We start from the raw sequence: 18259 nt of genomic DNA on the forward strand, positions 1-18259 counted from the left end.
GTTCACTGGGGCTTTTCTGTGCACTCCCAAACTCTAGAGATCATATTAGCAGTCATCACAGATCACACTCAGTCTGAACCTGAGTGTGATCTGTGATTAGCTGGTGACCTGTCTATAGTGTGACCCCAGCTTATCCTAACTGGATAGGAAAACGTTTAGATGGCCTCCATACTGAATCGCATCATGGATCAAATACGGTTTAAAAGCAAGTTTGTACTCTAGCAAATGTAGCCGCATGCCACAAACAAAGATCAGTGGGAAATTGTCCCCGTACGAAAGGGAAATGCTTTCTTTAATCCGAGCACACAGCAGAGTCTGAGAGAGTGAAATACATTTCATTCACTGAGACTTTTATGGACTTCTACCTTTTAGGGGCTCTTCACCCTGTGAAATGTGCCACTGATAGAGTCACAAATCCACATCTACAGTTTGGCATTTCATATTCTTGCACTGTAAATCCAGTGATGCTCTCATTGATTCCACACATTGATTTAACTTAACATCTCAGGGGTGAAATACAGCACTCGTTGGGAGCTTGTGTGTGTGTGTTGTCTACCTATGCTGAATGTGGACAGTCAGAATTTGTAGTGTGATGTTGGGCTGGACTTCTGTGGCTTCTGTGGGTCTTCTGCGGAAACCAATGTCTGTTCTCGAATATCCCAGCCACACACATTCTCAGCTTCAAGCGCACTTTCATCAGAACCTAATGGGCCTTAGCTGCCCAAGAAGCCTGCGGCTTTACATTGAGACAACAACAGTACTTCTTTTGTAAGTGTTGTCCTAATTGAAATCATCTATTTACTTAACAATGCATTATCGCTGGTGTGTGTCTGACTTTCTCCAGGGCGTGTAATTCTTCTAATTAATGAAGCTTGTTTGGATGATACTTGTAGACCACAGAGGATTAGGTTGTGGTTTGTATTGCTCAATTAGGATCTTGCTGAAGCAGGTGCAGAGATACTTGACTTTTCCTATAGACTTGTCTATAGACGTGATTTCTCTTTTGTGATTTAAGAAAATAAATGGCTGTAATTAGTCTACACAGAAAAAGCTACCTTGGCTATTTCTGGGTAACATATTTATCCTTTTTTTTAGTCTTTCATTTTGTTTTCTTTAGTGTAATCAAATGACTAGCTCTAAGTCCTGTTTTGAAGTTGAGCAGAACATCTGGATGAAGAATGCGATGATATTATGTAAAAGTGGTTGTGTTTCGCTTTTTTCATCTAAGGTTCGCCAAGAAAGCATTTAATTACAAATATTTTTAATGTCATTTAGTCAAATATGTCATTACTGTTCCTCATGTAGCCAAAACCTTGTGTTTTTATCTATCCAGCAGTAAGATTCAGCTCCAGCAGCCTATTTTTGTGATCTGATCTTTCTTTCATTCTCTCTGATTTTCTCTGCCGGAATAACAAAATGTTTGCCTCTGGCAAAGCCATTGATTAATCCCATATTTGGACAAGCTGTGCTGCGCTACCTGGGTGCCTGTAGAAATGTTGGATTTTAATTTAAGCTCCAGCAAACAAAAACATTTTTCTGGTAAACTTTTATTGTATTTTATTTTATTTTTCTTCTTGGGTTTGGCAAGCAGCAACCGTCACGGCTGAAAGTTGTAACACAACACAGACATGCAGTTGCCTGAGGCCTGCTCAAAAAGAAAGTCAATCCCCATAGATTTAAAATGCTAAAATGCCAAACTTAAAGCAGAAATAAATACGTTTATAGTCCATTTATAACAACTGTATAGTCACAAATATTCATCTGTTTTCAACTGTATAACAGCTTAAAGTTACAATGTGTAAAATTTCACCAATAGATGTCAAAAAATTGCAGTCAAGTAAATTCTGTTTTCTTACCCTCCCAGTTCAAGTGCATAATTCCAGCTACGGTGGCTGCTGAAGGACAATCAACTCTGGAGGAGGCTGTAAAACTTTGTGAAAGAAGTCCGATACAAGTTAATGAGTCAGTGAATCTCACTTCTGTCTAATAACAGAGATACTGAGGTAAGTTGTTCAGGATATCCTGAATTTTTCTTATGGTGGGTGTTGCTGTTAGCCCCTGTTAGCTGCTGTTAGTGTCTATTAGCTGCTGTTAGCCAGCATTATTGAAACTGTCTTTGTTCACTTGTTAACTGTTGATGTTTAGCCAGTTCGTTGTCAGCTGTACAAATGTAACTGAAACAATATCAGGAATAAAAGAGCATGTTTATACAAGTTTTTGTGATTTAGAGCTCTGAGTTTAGGAGAGGCTTCAGGTGCGGAGGAAGAACATGACATTTTTTATTAAGACACCTGTCATGTTGTCTTTTTTCCCCTTCTTTAGTGAAGGAGACGCCCTAACAGATGATAAAACATACAGTACATGTGATCTTTCATATGTTGAGTCTGAAACGAATCAAAATTTGCCTTAATGCAGCAGTCAAAAACTACCAGTTCCCTTCTCCTCCACCTTTGGCATTCTACATATGTGGCTGGTCTCCAAACGCATACATAAAACACAATAAAGCAAACAGCGACGCCCACCTAGGTCACTGTAAGGTGGGTCAACATGGTGGCTTAATTCTTAATCAAAACTTTATTCTAAGTTTATGAGAACACATCAATTTGTTGGGAGACAATTACACAATAATCAATGTGTATTTATGAGTACAATATTCTTTTTTCTATTAAATAGGCTCAATAAATGACTGACTGTACCTTTAAAGTTTATTAGTGTCACAGATGAGTCCAGACAGACTCTGCTCATGTCGGCACTTTTTTTAGCATATCTGTTTTAGCAGCACACCCTCTCATTCAAATATTGTCATTTCTCATTCAAAAACAAAACCTTCCTCTATTATAGACTCTATGCTTGAAGGCGATCAGATGATAAGGAAACATAGTTAGGGCTTCCTAAATTGCACATTTTTTCTTTAAAAGATAGCTACACTTTTTCTCAAATCTCTTTTCTACTTAAGTTTTCAATTGAGCAAGAAGATGTCCAGCAAAAAGCAAATTTTCCATCCTCCGGGGACCTCACAGGGTTCCCTCTTAGCACTGGCCCCAGTCTGGGGTCCTGATACACATACAGCCTTTATTGATGAGATTATAAATAAAGCAGAGAGCGTAGCTGCATGTGTGTCAGTTAAGGCAGACAGAGTTTCCGAGAGAGTGTTGAAGGTCAGCTGCTTTCTCTTTTTCAACCCTGCATCCAAAATAAACATTCCATCCAGCCTACAGTCGTCAGACTGCGGAGAGAGCGAAAGCAAAGCAAGAGAAATTGGAATGAGAATTTCAAAGGACATCAGAGGCGAAAGTGAACTTTTTTTTGCCTCCTGAAAAGCTAAGGTTTCACAGTTTTGGCTTTCCCAGCTCTGAAATCCCCCATGCCTCAACAGTTATTCATCTGGGTAGACATCATCAATTACAAATAATTAACCAGATGATGGTCTGGTGAGCAGAAAATGGAAGAGGTGATTCATCACTTTGAGCACCTTTTGGGCTTCCTGCTCACAAAACTTAAAAAAAAAAAAAAAAAAAAAAAAAAAAAAAACGAGACTAAAAAGAGATCTTTTTTTGTACCTGGGCTAATGCCCAGTAAAGGACATGTCATAAGTATTGTGGCAGAATCATTTCACCTGACAGCTAAGGAAACAAACCTCAATCCCAAGCTTAGCACGGTTGGCCTATGAAATAAGGGGCACGGAGAAAAAGTAGTTGGACATATTTCTGTATTATTTTTTTTTTTAGATTAACAGAGTTTTCTTCCTCCACTAGTGCACTGCTTCTCTCCTCTTTTGTTTGTCTGTGTCATGCTTCCTCTGTGGGTGAGTTACTGGCGGTTTGGGCGATGACGTAATTGTGGAAAGGTCCTGGGTGCAGTCAGACTTGTAATTCAGTGAGGAATTTTTCATCTGGTCAAGGCTGGCTGCGTGTGTCTTTATAAATAAAGTTGTTAAGTCTTCAAAGGGGGAAAAAAAAAAGATAGAGGAGCAGGAGAGACATTAAATGAGCAGGCCCTTGCCTAACCTACTTACTATACAGGCACTGCTGAAAACCCTATGATATTCATTTCTAATCCCGATAACGCAGTCACAGGTCAGATTTCTGTGCTGTTTACAGTGTGAGGTTCTGCAAATAAGAACACGCTGATGCTGAGCGTGAAATAATTCCTGTCTTGATCCAGGAAAATATTATCCTGACCAGAGCGATCCAGAATTTGTCCTCCAGACGGTGTGTTTGGGGATCATTCAAGGGCTGCTCATGAGTCAGTTAAAAGATGACTGCATAAATCACCATATTCAGTCGTTCTCCATCGGTCACGTCGGTTTAGGCGAATAAACATGATGGCCACGAATTACACATTTAGAATTTGCCTTTTTGAAATACAATACATTTTTTTTCACAGTAGTAGAGCAGGAGCCCAGCAAGTGCTTGCTTGGTACGCCACTGCAGGATACTGAAATCAGCTACTGCTATCGTCAGCTGTGTTTGAAGAGGGAGCCTGTGCTGTTTCAGTGGTATGGCACTCCCCCGCCCCATGTGTGCTTTATTACCTCATCTTCAGTGGTGATTTATGGCTCTCACAGAGACCACTTTTCTGGGCTGTTTATATCTGGTGAAGATAAAAGAAAATCATGGCTTTATTACCCAGACAGAGTGGGTCTGTTTACACAGCGGAGGGCCTCATCGGGGAGCTGCAACATACCAGCATCGCACATATCTGATCTGCCTTTTCAGAAGCAATAAATGACACGAGCACGCAAATCATCCCTCCCAACATGACGGATACGTGTTAAATATAAAACGGTATATATAAAACAAATTCTTTTACTCTCTGTTCCTCGTGGTGATAAGAGGGCATCTCGTTCTGATGATTTGTATGCTGATAAACAGCTTTGCGCTCATTATGAAAATGTTTTTCCCAGATTAAAGCAAAAAAACTGTGCGTTTTCACAGCCACGGTTGCTAACGATCGATGTTTTCAGCATGCAGAGAGATTCAAGATCAAGGTTGCCTTGTGCTTGCTCTCATGTCCTCCCAGAGCTCCTTGTGTGGCTGATGTTTAAAAACTATTTGGCTATGGCGCCATCTTGTGGTGAGAATGAATGACAGACAAAAATGCAAGTCTGATACACGTGATCAAAAAGCTTTTTACGAGATTAAACAGATTTGGGGAACTGATGTTACTTCAGATCCACTACTTTATGTATTATGTGTACATCCAAATGATACAATATATGCAAAACTGATATAGAAGAGTTCTGCCTTCCTAATTTTTAAAAAACCCTTTATTATGGAACGAATTACTGGAAGACTTCAGCTGAAAACAGAATCATCTTTACTTCTCTCTTCTTCTCATTGCTGTAGGTCATTTTATAAATATTAATTACACTTAAATTTTTACAGTGCAGACTACATTGACAAAATCTATATCATAAATGGAGGTTTAATTGAAGGAAGATATAGAAAGAAAGAAATATATAAAGATTCATAGAGAAATAGTTATAGAGATCAAATCAAATGTGTTTCCTATTACATGAATTAAGTTTTTTATTTTAAAAAAGCTTTAAAATATGACAATATTTTTAAAGCCATCGCTCTACATTGGCTCATTGCAGTGATGAACTTGGAAAAATATCACCTGAACCTTAATGCAACTGATTATTCGCAATGCAATGTAAGGTTTACATCACAGCTGCCCTAAATTAACAGCAATGGTAAAATCCATTTTCTGAGTGTCTGTAATAGTTAATCCACCAGTATGTGCGAGAGTTTTTTATTTTTTATGCCAAAAAATAATTATTGTTATCTATTAATTTTTTTAATGTACAGTTTTTAATTCTTTATTTTTAATTAAGATGCCAAATTACAGTCATTTACTTGCATTCCTGGACAAATTTGTTTCATTGGTTGGATGTTATGTAATCCAGTGTGACAGTGTGTGTGAGATTTCTAAAATACTTTTTTTTTCTTTTTATAACAGGCAGTCTAATAAATCTCAAGTCAGCAGCTTTACAGTTTTAAGCCATTTGCTTTAATAGCACTGTTTTCAGGCACAGCAGCAGGAAAAGTGGTAGAAACCCAGCTTTATGTCAAAAGCAGAGTGGAGCACAGTCTGGAATAACCACTTTAAAACTCGCATCACCCTAGAACATAAGACGTTTACGCTTTCTCTTTGACAACATTATTTATTAGCCAGCACAGATGATTAACTGTGATGTAAGGACAGTTTTTTTGTTTTGTTTTTTAACCAAGACCAAAAAAACTGGCAGCAGCTAATAATACGCACTGACATTGAGGTCAGTGAGGTCTATGAACCAAAAGCAAGTTTTCAAATCAGACAAAAATAGTGTTTCAATACACAGAAATGACGGGCACTTTGTACTTCATGTCATTTGTACAGTTTCTCATGAATCCTCCTCACAGTGCCATTAAGTTACTGTGCAACTTCAGACAATAATAAAACGATCATATTTATCCAAAGGAGATCCTTTTTAAACAAAACTACAGAATCAATAATTGTGATGATACTGTGTAGCATGTATGGTTTTTTATTATATATGTGAAGCATGCATGTTATTCTCCTACTGCTGTCTGAAGGATACACAAGCTAAAAGCGCAGAGGCGTGTGTGTGTGAGATTCATGGCTGGGATTCACACAGATTTTTCTCTATTCTGATTTCTGATTCTGCTCATCGACTCATCTTTCTATAATCCCACTCCCTCGACTTTGAACTTAAACTTCTATAATCTATAAACAGCAGAGACAAAAAACTCACAAAAATACCCACAGCACAACACAGCTGAGACAAAACGTACGTCAAGGGTGTGGAGAGAAAGGCTGGGAGCAACAAATACGGCATATATACTTAATCAAATTAAAGCTTCATTTTAGTCGGAAACGATATGCATATAATAAGGATCTGTCCCCTCTATCTATAACCACATGCTAAACTGCCTCTTACTGATGAACTATAAAGTGTTTAAGATGAGAAAGAGGAGGTTTTTGGTACATTAGGCAACAATAAACCGGACCAAGAATCTATAGTTATCAGTTAAGTGTGCAACAAGTCATGGTTTCATATAGTTTTATAAACTGTGCAGCATAGGGATCTGCTGATGTGACTTAAGCCAAAGCATAACAACGGCATCTGAAAGCCTTAAAGATGCCAAATTATCCTTAAGCTTCAATGAGCTGAATCAGAAATCAGTTTTAAAGTAAATTAATCCCAGTTTGAAGGTATTAGTTCGAAGAGCCTAACACTGGTGAACGCAGTACTTGGGTTCAGGAAGCGAGGGGTCCCAGCCTCAGCTCCACGTGGTGAGTGAGCCAAATGGCTTCAGCGGCAGTGTCGGCTCCCTCCTCGCTCGGCCGGATGGGACCAGCGAGGTTGCGGAAGTCGTGTCGGATCTTAAAAGAAACGGTGACATCCGTATCCTCTTCTTTCTGAGGGATCACTTTGATAAAGAAACCAATCTTGTTGGATTTCCTGAAGGCAACAACACTGTGGAAAAGACAGAGATGTCAGGTGGAGTGAGGGTGTTTTCTCATGCCATTACTGTTAAAGAGCAAGCGTGGGTTTGCGTATTAACTCACTCTGGGTCGTCCTGGAAGTCCTGAGGTTCGGCTAGTTCATCATACTCAGCAGCAGCATCCTTTCCTGCTAAGAGTAGCTCCTTACTGGGCACTAAAACCTGAAAAAAATAACAAGCAGTAATGTTTACAGCAAGATTTTAAATGTTAGAGTCACATTAAGATGAATTATTACACTTCTTTTTAAGTTAATCGCATGAACAATGGTGGTTATTAAATAAAAAGATGTATTTTACTGAAGTTGACACCTCACATAAAAACTCATGCTCGTCTGTCTGTTATATCTGTGTTGTGTTTAAGGAGGAAAATAAGTCAACTGAATCACACTTTTTGCTAAAACTGATGCTTCTTTTCAGCTGTCAACAGACTTACAGAGAGAACAGATGTAGTACATAAAATATATGTAGGAGGTGGGTGAACTTAGCCATGAGAAGTGGCGATAAAACTCAACCGAGCATAGCTTGATATGGTTCACAATATCCCTCAGGTGTTTGTATATCAGATCGAGCAGAAAGCCAGGACTGCACTCTCCGTTTGGCCATAATGTCAATGGAAATGGGTCATCAGGATGCTCTTATTCGGCCACCTGCACTTTACCCGAGCTGGCCCATGACTTCATCACTAAAGAGGCTGGTAATAAAAAAAACGCCTATAGTCAGAGAGCCTCAGTGCACCAGGCAGCACTGTTAGCTGTGACTAACAGTATGAAGAGATGACGCGAAGGCTACAGACAACCCAATTTGCAAAACAGCCGAGCTGCTGAGTAAAATTTGAATAAATAAGGTAAATAAGTATAGAACAAAATGGCTAACATATGCACATTTTATATTTGGTGCCAGCACACTAGGGAAAAAAAAAAACGTTTACCACCGTGTTGCATCACCTGTTTTTCTATCACTGCTTGCGGACTGAGGAGACCAACTGCTGCACTTGTGAAATCCAAATACTTTCCTTTTCTCACTCGATGCATTATCTTGCTGCTTGAGGGCCTCCTTTGTCATATTTTTTGTTTCACACCACACCAAATGTTTTCTATCAGTGACCGGTCACACACACCCAGTCAAGCACCTGGGCTCGTTTACCACAAAGATACAGATTTCAGAAAGGAAATCAGTGAAACAACTGGATTCTTTGAACCTATTAAAGATATTACAAACCTCCGTTAAAAATAACAGATAAGTCCTTAATTATCTATAAGAGCGGCTCTTCTGGTTATCATTTTGAAAACAAGTCTAATATTTGCAGTCTGAAGTTTCTTTCACTGGATGCATTTGTGGTTGCTTTCTAAAATGTCAATAGCCAAAACAAAAGAAAAAAATTGAGAACTTACAAGAGATTTTAAAAACTTCATTAAAGTTACAAAGTTTTGTATCAATTTCGGAACGACTGTTGTGCCTGTGTGTCAATAGAAGCGATTAAAAAAATAAATAAAATACCTTTGCAGTGCTATTAATCTCATCAGGGTCATTTTCCTCACAAGAGGTCAATGACACACGGGTGATGTTCTCCACTGGGTTGGTCAGGGTCAGCAGCACCTGGCTCTCCTAAACAGCGAATGGCAGGAAAGAAAAAAAATAAGTTTCCAAGTTTATGTGTACACTACCAGCCAAAAGTTTGAACACACTTCTCATTTAATGGTTTTTCTTTATTTCCATGCCTAATTACATTGTAGATTCTCACAGACCGTATCAAAACTATGAATGAACACATATGGGATCATGTAGTAAACAAAAAAGTGTTAAATAACTCAAAACATGTTTTATATTTTACATTCCTGAAAGTAGCCACCCTTTGCTTTGTTGACAGCTCTGCAAACCCTTGGCCTTCTCTCAGTGAGCTTCATGGTGTAGTCACCTGAAATGGTTTTTACTTCAAATTCCCAGAGCTTTCATGCATCATTAATTAAAAATAGACCAGATAAAATTCATTTTGGAAAATCGCAGATGTCGTGTACACGTGCAGAGATGTGTCTACAATGTAATAACCATGAAAATAAAGAAAAAACATTAAATGAGAAGGCATGTACAAACTGTTTACTGGTAGTGTGCATAGAATTAAAAAGAAAAAATCGAAAATACAAGATAATCTACCAAAGTTCGTGCAGACACTGACCTTCCCATTCCGGAGATTTGGAATGGACATAATTCTCACTTCTGGGATATAACTCCTGTGGGAGGAAGAGGAAGGCAGACAGTCAATACACTAACACACCAAAGATCACTAAACATTCGGTCAGAGTGACCTAATGTCTAAACTCCAGAAAACAAAACAAAAAGAAGAAAAAGCACACAGTGAAAACTGTCTCCACTTAACCCTCCTGTTATGTTGGTTTCCAGGAACACCAATTATGCTCCTGGGTTCATTTGACCCGGGGCAAATTTACTCATCCAAAAGTGTCAGAAACACTGGCATTGATTATTTTACAATTTTCTTTTATAATTTTGATTTTTTTTGTTTTCTGTAGTGATGCAGATGACATGTGACATCTCTTCTGTTCTGGGTCAATCTGACCCGCAACATAACAGGAGGGTTAATGTGCTCATGCATTTGCATGAAAAATGTCCCGACGTCTTTATACAGTCATCCAACTAAACGACATTTATACTTGACGATAAACTGCTCAACTTCACAGAGAAAAAAGTTTCAAACATAAACAGAAGAGCAGCACTCACACAGCCACCAGCTGAATTTTAAACTTGATTGAAGTAGGATTAAACTCTGGCTTGCTCAAGTTGTGCTCGCATTTCTGAAGAAGGGGGAAAAAAAGACTCACGTAAATATAAACTAAATAATAAATAAATAATAAAAAAAAAAGAGAGGCTTTGATAGATATGGAACACTAAAAGCCTGAAGTGGTGCTGACCCTGCAGCGAAGCGAGCGCTTCATCAGGAGGTGTTTGTGTCTTGGGTGGAGCTGAGACGCCCCTGCAGGCTGGAAGTCTGGCTGCAGAAGCCGCTGTCGCAGCGTGGTCACTGCAAGACAAGAGAAATTACAGATTCAACTTGACCTCACTTTGACAAGCTCTCTGTACTGTTCAGCGAGCTCCAGATAAGACCTTACCTTCAGGTAAATTGATGGGCCTGGTGTAACAATCCTCAGGCAGGGGCTCCACCTCATCAAGTGCCTGGGCTGGTTCAATGGTGATCTCCTTCTGGTCTTCACCCTCTTTGAGGCTAATTAGATTAACATAACATAAATACTGCTTAATAAGCTGTTATTTCCCTTTAAGAAAGAAAAGAGAAATAACAGCTGTTATTTCTCTTTAATGACAGTCTTTAAAGTAACTGGAAGTTAATTACATATACTGCAAAGCAAACAGTGCAGGTATTTTTGGAGGCTCTAGCTCTTTATAAATAACCTACTCACATAAAAGTTGCACGGTTACAGTTAGAACAAAGAAACTTTGGAAAACTTAAGGTTGATGCCTTCAAGGGCATCCAACTTTTCATACTTGGCTACTGAACAAGAGTCCTTTGAAACAAGAGACAACCAAGTACACATCACTCTTTTCGGAGAGTCCTCGCCAGCTTTACATTCGTCCCCTCGGTCTGACAGCATAGTTTATCAATACGCTGCCTTTTGTCAGCTAATCATTAATCCAAAATGTTAGGCAGGGTCCTTGAATGAATTCTGGTGAGCGATCTCTGTTAACAATTATATCAGTACAAGGTGATGATGCAACTTGAGAACAAGAAAAAAGGTGACAAACTGTTCATTGTGATGGATTAACTACAATAAGTATCTAAAGACAAGTTTCAAGGCTCTGTAAATTCATTTTTATGGCACCCTGAAATTAATCAAACTAATGGTTTGTGGACGGCAGAAAATTAATCTGAGTCACTGATAATATGCATGTCAAAGACGTGAGACACAGAAAACAGGTGCTGACCTTGAAAGTCAAAAGAAGTTCAAAAGGACAAAACCGGTTGATGGGATGTGTTAAAAGCTGCAATAACTGCAGATAAACATGATAATAAAAATATTTTAAAAAAACTCACGAAAGGCCAGCCAGGCTTGATAGTGGAGCTCCAGGCCTCTGCCTCTGCAGTCTGGTTCCAAGGCCGTATTTTTCCTGAGTAGAGTTGGAGGACGAAACATGATCAGAGAGCTAGCCTAGTGAACACTGAAATGTCAAGATGATTATAAATATGCATCTACAGTTATTTATCTACATGACAAATACAACACAACATCCCGACCCAAAAAATTGAGTTTATGGCAAGTTTTGAGAATAAAAAAAATGTAAAGAAGTGGAAAAACAACAAATAAAGAACAAACTGTTAAAATGAGCATGTGGTAAGAGACAGAAAGAAGAGCCTTTGTACTCTAGACTAGAGAAAGAGAATCAACTCATATTTAATGAACAAATGTCTTGAAAGAGAAAGATCTTCTGTTGCTTCCCTCCCTCTAATCAACATAAAGGCTCTCCTTGTGTGGATCTCGGTCTCATTTACCCAAGAAACATTCATGTGATCTGTGAGGTCAGTCAGTAACAGAGCGGACAAAAACAGATAGAAATAGAAAACAGTGCTACTGTAAAAGATGAGAATACCCAAATTGTGAAAAAGTACAACTCACCACCACATGAATAGTGTGTTGCTGGGGGATAAAAACCAAAATGTCAGAGTGCATAAGCAAAGAAAAAAAGGAAAAAAGAGAGAATAAAGAACAAGGTGAAACCAAAGCGATCAAGCAAAACATTATTGGTATTTGGTGACATGCAACGGCAACAGAAATGCATCAGTGATGGAAAACAACTGCAGGATATCACAGCTTAAGTGGCTCCACTGCGCGATAGGAAAGACGGGTTTGCATTAATGGATGTTAATTGTCAAAGAAACAGCAGGTGTGAACAATGCACCAAGATAACGAAGCGTGAAGACCACATCCAAAGCAGGGGGGCATAAAACTCATTGTGCACATTTTCCGCTACGTTCAGGCAAATCACACTGGTGACTACTATGACATTTGTTTCTTAAGCAGGGTAACAGCATGAGCATGGTGTGAATCTGTAAACCAAGCACAGCAAGTCTATTCCCGCCTGCTTTGGCATAAAGCATGCAAATCAAATGACATCCTTACTGACACAAAGAAATATTTCTGTATTTATTATTTAAATCAAAGTCTATGTAAATTAGTTTGTTATTTGCAATTTATTGCTGCTATTCGCAATAACGACAAATCACACAGAGGCAACAGCTAACATGAAGCTGTTCATCTGTGGGGCTCAGAGAGAGCAGAGTACCGAGAACGCCAGGGGCATGCACTGTCGTCTCCTGGCCATCTTCTTCCTGTCCCTCTCCTGCTTCTCTCGGTGGGCCAGCTGCTGGTAATACTCAATCAGTTTGTTGATCTGGAGCAAACAAACAAGAATCAGTTCTTTATGTACTTTTATAAAAACAGACTATATTGTAATTTAAAAGAGAACTGGATACATTATGCTACATATAGTATAGGTTCATATCAATACCTATATTATCACACAGATTTATTATGTTCCTATATGCAATATAGTTTTTTTCTTAATTAATAGCTTGGTGAATATTATTGGCTGATACTGGTCTTTGTAAACGCAGCTTATGTAATTTTTTTTTTACAAGTTCGTATGATTGTATTAAATTAAGCTGTAGAAAAGTGTGGAATAATAATAATCTGCAAAAATTAAAACAGTTGACTTCCTGCAATAACTACATGTGTGTAAAGACGCTCATTGCAAAAAAATAAATAAATAAATGGGAGCATGTGCAGTTCGTGCATGTCAGTTTTGTAGCCTAAGCAAATGTTCAGCTATTTCAGTTTAGCCTGGGTTGTGTTATTAAGGGTGTCACTTATTCAGGGGCACATCGGTTTAAAAGGAAGCAATGTGTTATCAAGAAACATGTGAGCAACTTGAGAAAAATTTAGATGGCCACAGGGTGGAAAAAAAACCCTACCCGCTGAGTATGAGGGTTCTCCGGCTCCTGCCATCCACCACTGGCTGCAGTGAACAAAATGCAAACATCAGACTTTAGGCAGTCACAGAGAACAAATACAGCCTTGACCAAAAAAGGTTAACTAGGATTAGTGAACTAGCACTCACCAACTGATTTGTCAGCCATGCCCACATCTCTTGAGGTCCAGCGACAGAAGCCGCAGGCCAAATAGTACGCTTTCTTCATGGCTGTCTTGGTAGGATCATCAGGCAGAGGAGCTGGGATGTTGGTGGCCCGAGTAGATAGTGTGTGCATGCAGCACGGGCAGTCAAAACAGTTTGCACACCTACAACAGACACACCAATAATTAAGAATGAAACTAAGGTCGCTAATTACATAGTGACATAAGGGGTGGAATATAAACATGAAGCTTTTACTACGAATCTGCAAAGAAAAGCAGATCAATCTTACCTGTTCTTTTTAAGCTTAGCCTCTGCAGACGGCATGTTTTCCAGACAGCTGGGACAATAGTGGGAGTCCACCTGAACACAGAGAAGTCAGTCTTAAAGTGTATTTTAAACACGCTTCCCAACTGCTGGATTACCAACAGTGTTATGAGGAATAAATAGGATTATCGTTGTACCATTCCTTAGAACAGTATGGTACAATGAAAAACAGGGGAACCCGTTTTATTTCATTTTTATCTATTTTTCAATGAAGTAAAAGTTAAGCTTTCAAGTAATAGTATATTAACAAATATTCGTCAGGGTATCCTATGATGATGGTGATGCTACTAGCTAAATCGCTCTGGGCGTGGTGTATGTAACTTTGAGTTAGGTTTACAAGATTTTAACAGTGAGGACGTTAGCAAGGACAGACCGACATCAAAATATTTTGCTTGTGTACTTGTTTTAATTAGAGAACATGCCACCCACATCTTTATATAAGCTAACCGGTGCGTTTAATGCTAAAGCAGACAGATAGCAACGGCTCATTAGCTTGCGCTTGCTTCTTTCAACAAGCGGAAGTGATACCGTACAACCAATGAGATTAGGGGACCGTTTGATTGACAAACGGCTTGGCCAGACAACTCAGCATATGGCTGAACTAGTCCCTCCCGCCTGTCAAAGCTAACAGCAGGTAACAAAGTAGCTAGAAAAGGCTAACTGTTAGCGGAGGATGATGAGAAAAACACTAACGTACCTCGTGAGACACGCATTCCAGAGATCGTAGCTCACTGCAGTAGCGACAGAAATAAAGCTGAGACAGGGGGGCTCTAATTTTTTTCTCCCCACGAACCAGATAGACAACTCTATCTGGCTGCAGAAGGGACGCCATCTCCAAGGAACGTAGACGAGCCCAGCGACTCACTGGACCGTCTGCTAGTGTTGATGTCACCGCTGGTTGCTTGGCTGGAGAAACCAATGACTGTAGAAAACAGTGAGCTCATCGTCGCCCTCGTGTGGTGAATATAGAAAACGCCACGTTTATGTTTTGGCCAGAGTTGTGTGTGAGATTTGTGTTTGTGGCCTGTTGTTCCCATTTCTTTAGCCGAATGAAAAACAGGAAGAAAAGTTTGAGGTATATCAAATTACAAAAGAACTAGACTGATAATCAGTGGAGACGGATCTTGCAGAGTGATGAATCCAAGTTTTAAATTTTTGGTCCAAATTATCAGCAATATGTTTGGAGCAGGTTTGGGGTGAGGTACAACAGTGAGTGTCTATAGCCATCAATAAAACACAGTGGAGCCTCTGTCATGATTTGGGGCTGCATTTCAGTCAGCAGTGTTGTAGATCTCATACAAAATGGATGGAATTATGAACAAACCCGGAAAGAAACAGTCAAATTTTGATCCATGCAATACTAAAGCATCTACAGTAGTGTAGGTCTTTATCTTTATGCTTTAAACTTTAAGATTTAAAAACAATATTTGTTTCCTTTATTCCCCCATATTATTAGAAAGAATCACATTTTTCTTATAATTGTCTCTACTTAAACAGTAATGATTAAGTCCAAGAATATCTCAGGATGACACAAAGAAGATATGGCAGGAATCTGCACCCAAGTTTCTGTTGTGTTACCTGGAGTTTTGACAAAGCTGCATTTTATTTTGTATATACTGTATAAAAGTATTTGTATGTGCACTTATTCATGTCCTCACAGCCCCTTGTAACTGATCATAATCAATTAAATTTCAGTATTTCTCCTTAACCAGAGAAATTCATGGGATATTTGCCCCTTCTGGTGCCTCTTGCTTCCCCGCTGCATAACAACTTATTCTGGCCTGCGGATCTGAGCCGAACGCTGTGTACAAAATACAGTGAGCGAGACACTCGAACAGGCTTGCAAAGACTCCTGTCAGCCACCCACAGGGCATATGGCCAAGTACCAGCTCACCATGGCAACAGCTGATCCCGGAGAGGAGAGAGGAAGAGAAATGATCCATGAATAAAATAAACCAACAGTAGGCCGCTTAGCTCTCATGCATTCATGAAGATTCGGGTAAGTTCAACTTGTAACACCGCAGGAGCTTTTTATTCATTTACTTTAGCATAAATGTTTCATTCAAAGCACACTGACTGTTTTTTTTATGAATCTTTACAACCAGTTAAGCAGCAATTATAGTAACATATGCACTTTTGAAACTATGTCACACTGCAGTATCTCTGTTAATAGGTGAGATTTGACACTATAAACTACTATAAACACAACAGGTTAGTGCTGAGTTTATAGTGTCAAAAGCTGCTGCCATGTCGGTGCTGTGGCAGATTTGAAAGTACAACTCATTATTGATGTGCAGCTCAGCTGGTTTGTATTCAATACACACTGAGTTCTACATGTATTTATTTTTCCAATCTCAGACTCACGAGACATGATTATTTAATCCTCCAAACAGAAGAAAAACAACACATTACAAGAGAGGTCCTCGGTTAGGGTAAACTAATCTTGCATAACTGGCTTGATAAGTCAAGCAGAAAGATCCTGATTTGTTCAGTTTAATGTGCCCCTTGTTGCTTAATTCCAAAGTGTTCTGTTTAATAGTAATCCAACAGACAAACACACACAAATCCAAGGAAGTTAAGCTAGCCATGCACACAGAACCTCATGTTCTCTGTCTGAATAGTAAGTTAGAGATTCATGAAGGTGTCTCCTGATTGTAGAGTGTAACAAGATAGTCTTAGCTCTCCCAGTGTTCTTCACTTGGATAAACACTGTAAAGTTGGTTTCCTTAACCATGGAAATAATTCTGTCATCATCCACTTTAGTTGTCTTCTGTGGAACTTAACAAGGTTCCAAGTAGAGCTTCAACATGCAACAAGAAGAAATCCAAATCTGTGCAAAACTGTGGATTCATTGTCATTTTCTGTCAGGTAGTCACATTGTCATGACATTCTGATGGCAAAGGCAAAAAAACTTTCCCTTTTTGAACGTGGTCAGGTTGTTGAACTGCATAAGCAGGGTTTGTTTGTTTGTTAATTTATTTCGAACATGTAAACAATATACAGGTACATTTAGTAAAGAAAATTAGAGAAAAAATACTATACAAAATAAAGTCAGTACATTTCAATAGTGCCTCTGTTCGGATTCATTTACACGTCGAAAGGGAGTGGGAAGAAGTACACACTTATTTAATCCCACCCCTTTGCCATAAGTTATCAGTCAATATTTAGTCAGCTTCCTTACTGATATAATCTGCAATAAAAAGTGAACAGATTTCTGATATACTATATACTATAATATCACATCATGAAATTTTGTAAATAGAGACATTCACCTAATTTCCCTTTCTTTATAGTTTAAGAAGATCATGTCTTTATAACTCTTTTTTAACTGTTTTATATTTGTTATATATTCAAACTGTTCCACAGTTTCACTCCATGCACAGAAACACAAATGCTTTTTCTTGTAGTACATACCTTCCCTGTTTTGAAGTTACAAAAAACCCTTAAATTGTTTGTGGTCCTCCATAAATTATAACTTACTTCTTTCAAAAAAAAAAACATACTCTGAATATTACCTGGTAGTTCTGTATTTTTTGCTTTGAATAAAATTTGTGCTGTTTGGAATTTCACTAGATCAGCAATTTTTAATATTTCAGACAGCAAAAATAGTGAGTTTGTATGTTCACTATAACCTGCATTGTGGATGATTCGAACTGGTTTTTTGTTTTTTTTGAAGAGTAAAAAGTGAATGTAATGTGGTTTTATAGTTATTGCCCCAGACCCCTGCACAATAGCTTAAGTATGGTGAAAACCAGTGAACAGTAGAGAATATGAAGTGATGTCCTGTCTAATACCTGCTTTGCATCGTTTAATATTGCAATGCTTTGTGATACTTTGGAATGAATATATATTATGTGAGTTCTCCAGTTAAGTTTTTCATCTATTATTACCCCCAGAAATGTATTTTCACTTACTCTTTCAATATCAACACCATTTATTTGAATCTTAGCATTTGTATTTAAAGTACTATTTCCAAATAACATAATTTTAGCTTTATTCAAATTTAATGATAATTTGTTTTTATGAAGCCAGAACTTCACTTTACTTATTTCATTAGTCATGTCATCCAATAAATTCTGCATATCATCACCAGAGCAAAAAATGTTAGTATCGTCAGCAACGAGTACCATTTTTAATACTTTGGACACTTTACAAATGTCATTAATCTATAAGTTGGAGAATTTTGGGCCCAAAACTGACCCTTGGGGTACACCACAAGCAACCACCATTTAATTTCACAAACTGCTTCCTGTCACTTAAATAAC

At 38.4% G+C, this 18259-nt stretch overlaps 1 protein-coding gene across 2 annotated transcripts; it reads right to left on the reverse strand.

The window, feature by feature from the left end:
- Positions 1-6149: 6149 nt before the first annotated feature.
- On the reverse strand, positions 6150-14913 carry dctn4 (dynactin 4). 2 transcript variants are annotated; one of them, XM_006781661.3, is made up of 14 exons: positions 14692-14913; positions 13960-14030; positions 13656-13834; positions 13510-13553; positions 12822-12929; positions 12155-12175; positions 11575-11648; positions 10637-10749; positions 10439-10548; positions 10248-10321; positions 9688-9742; positions 9012-9119; positions 7579-7676; positions 6150-7486 (listed from the first exon to the last, which is right to left on the reverse strand). In XM_006781661.3, the coding sequence occupies exons 1-14, from the start codon at positions 14824-14826 to the stop codon at positions 7267-7269; spliced, it is 1410 nt and encodes a 469-aa protein (XP_006781724.1). In that variant the 5' UTR covers positions 14827-14913; the 3' UTR covers positions 6150-7266. The 2 variants fall into 2 exon arrangements, with proteins under 2 accessions (XP_006781724.1, XP_006781723.1); XM_006781660.2 differs by lacking the exon at positions 12155-12175.
- Positions 14914-18259: the final 3346 nt, after the last annotated feature.

Source organism: Neolamprologus brichardi, chromosome 2, assembly GCF_056152115.1.
Source record: "Neolamprologus brichardi isolate AB-2024 chromosome 2, ASM5615211v1, whole genome shotgun sequence".
NCBI lineage: Eukaryota > Metazoa > Chordata > Actinopteri > Cichliformes > Cichlidae > Neolamprologus > Neolamprologus brichardi.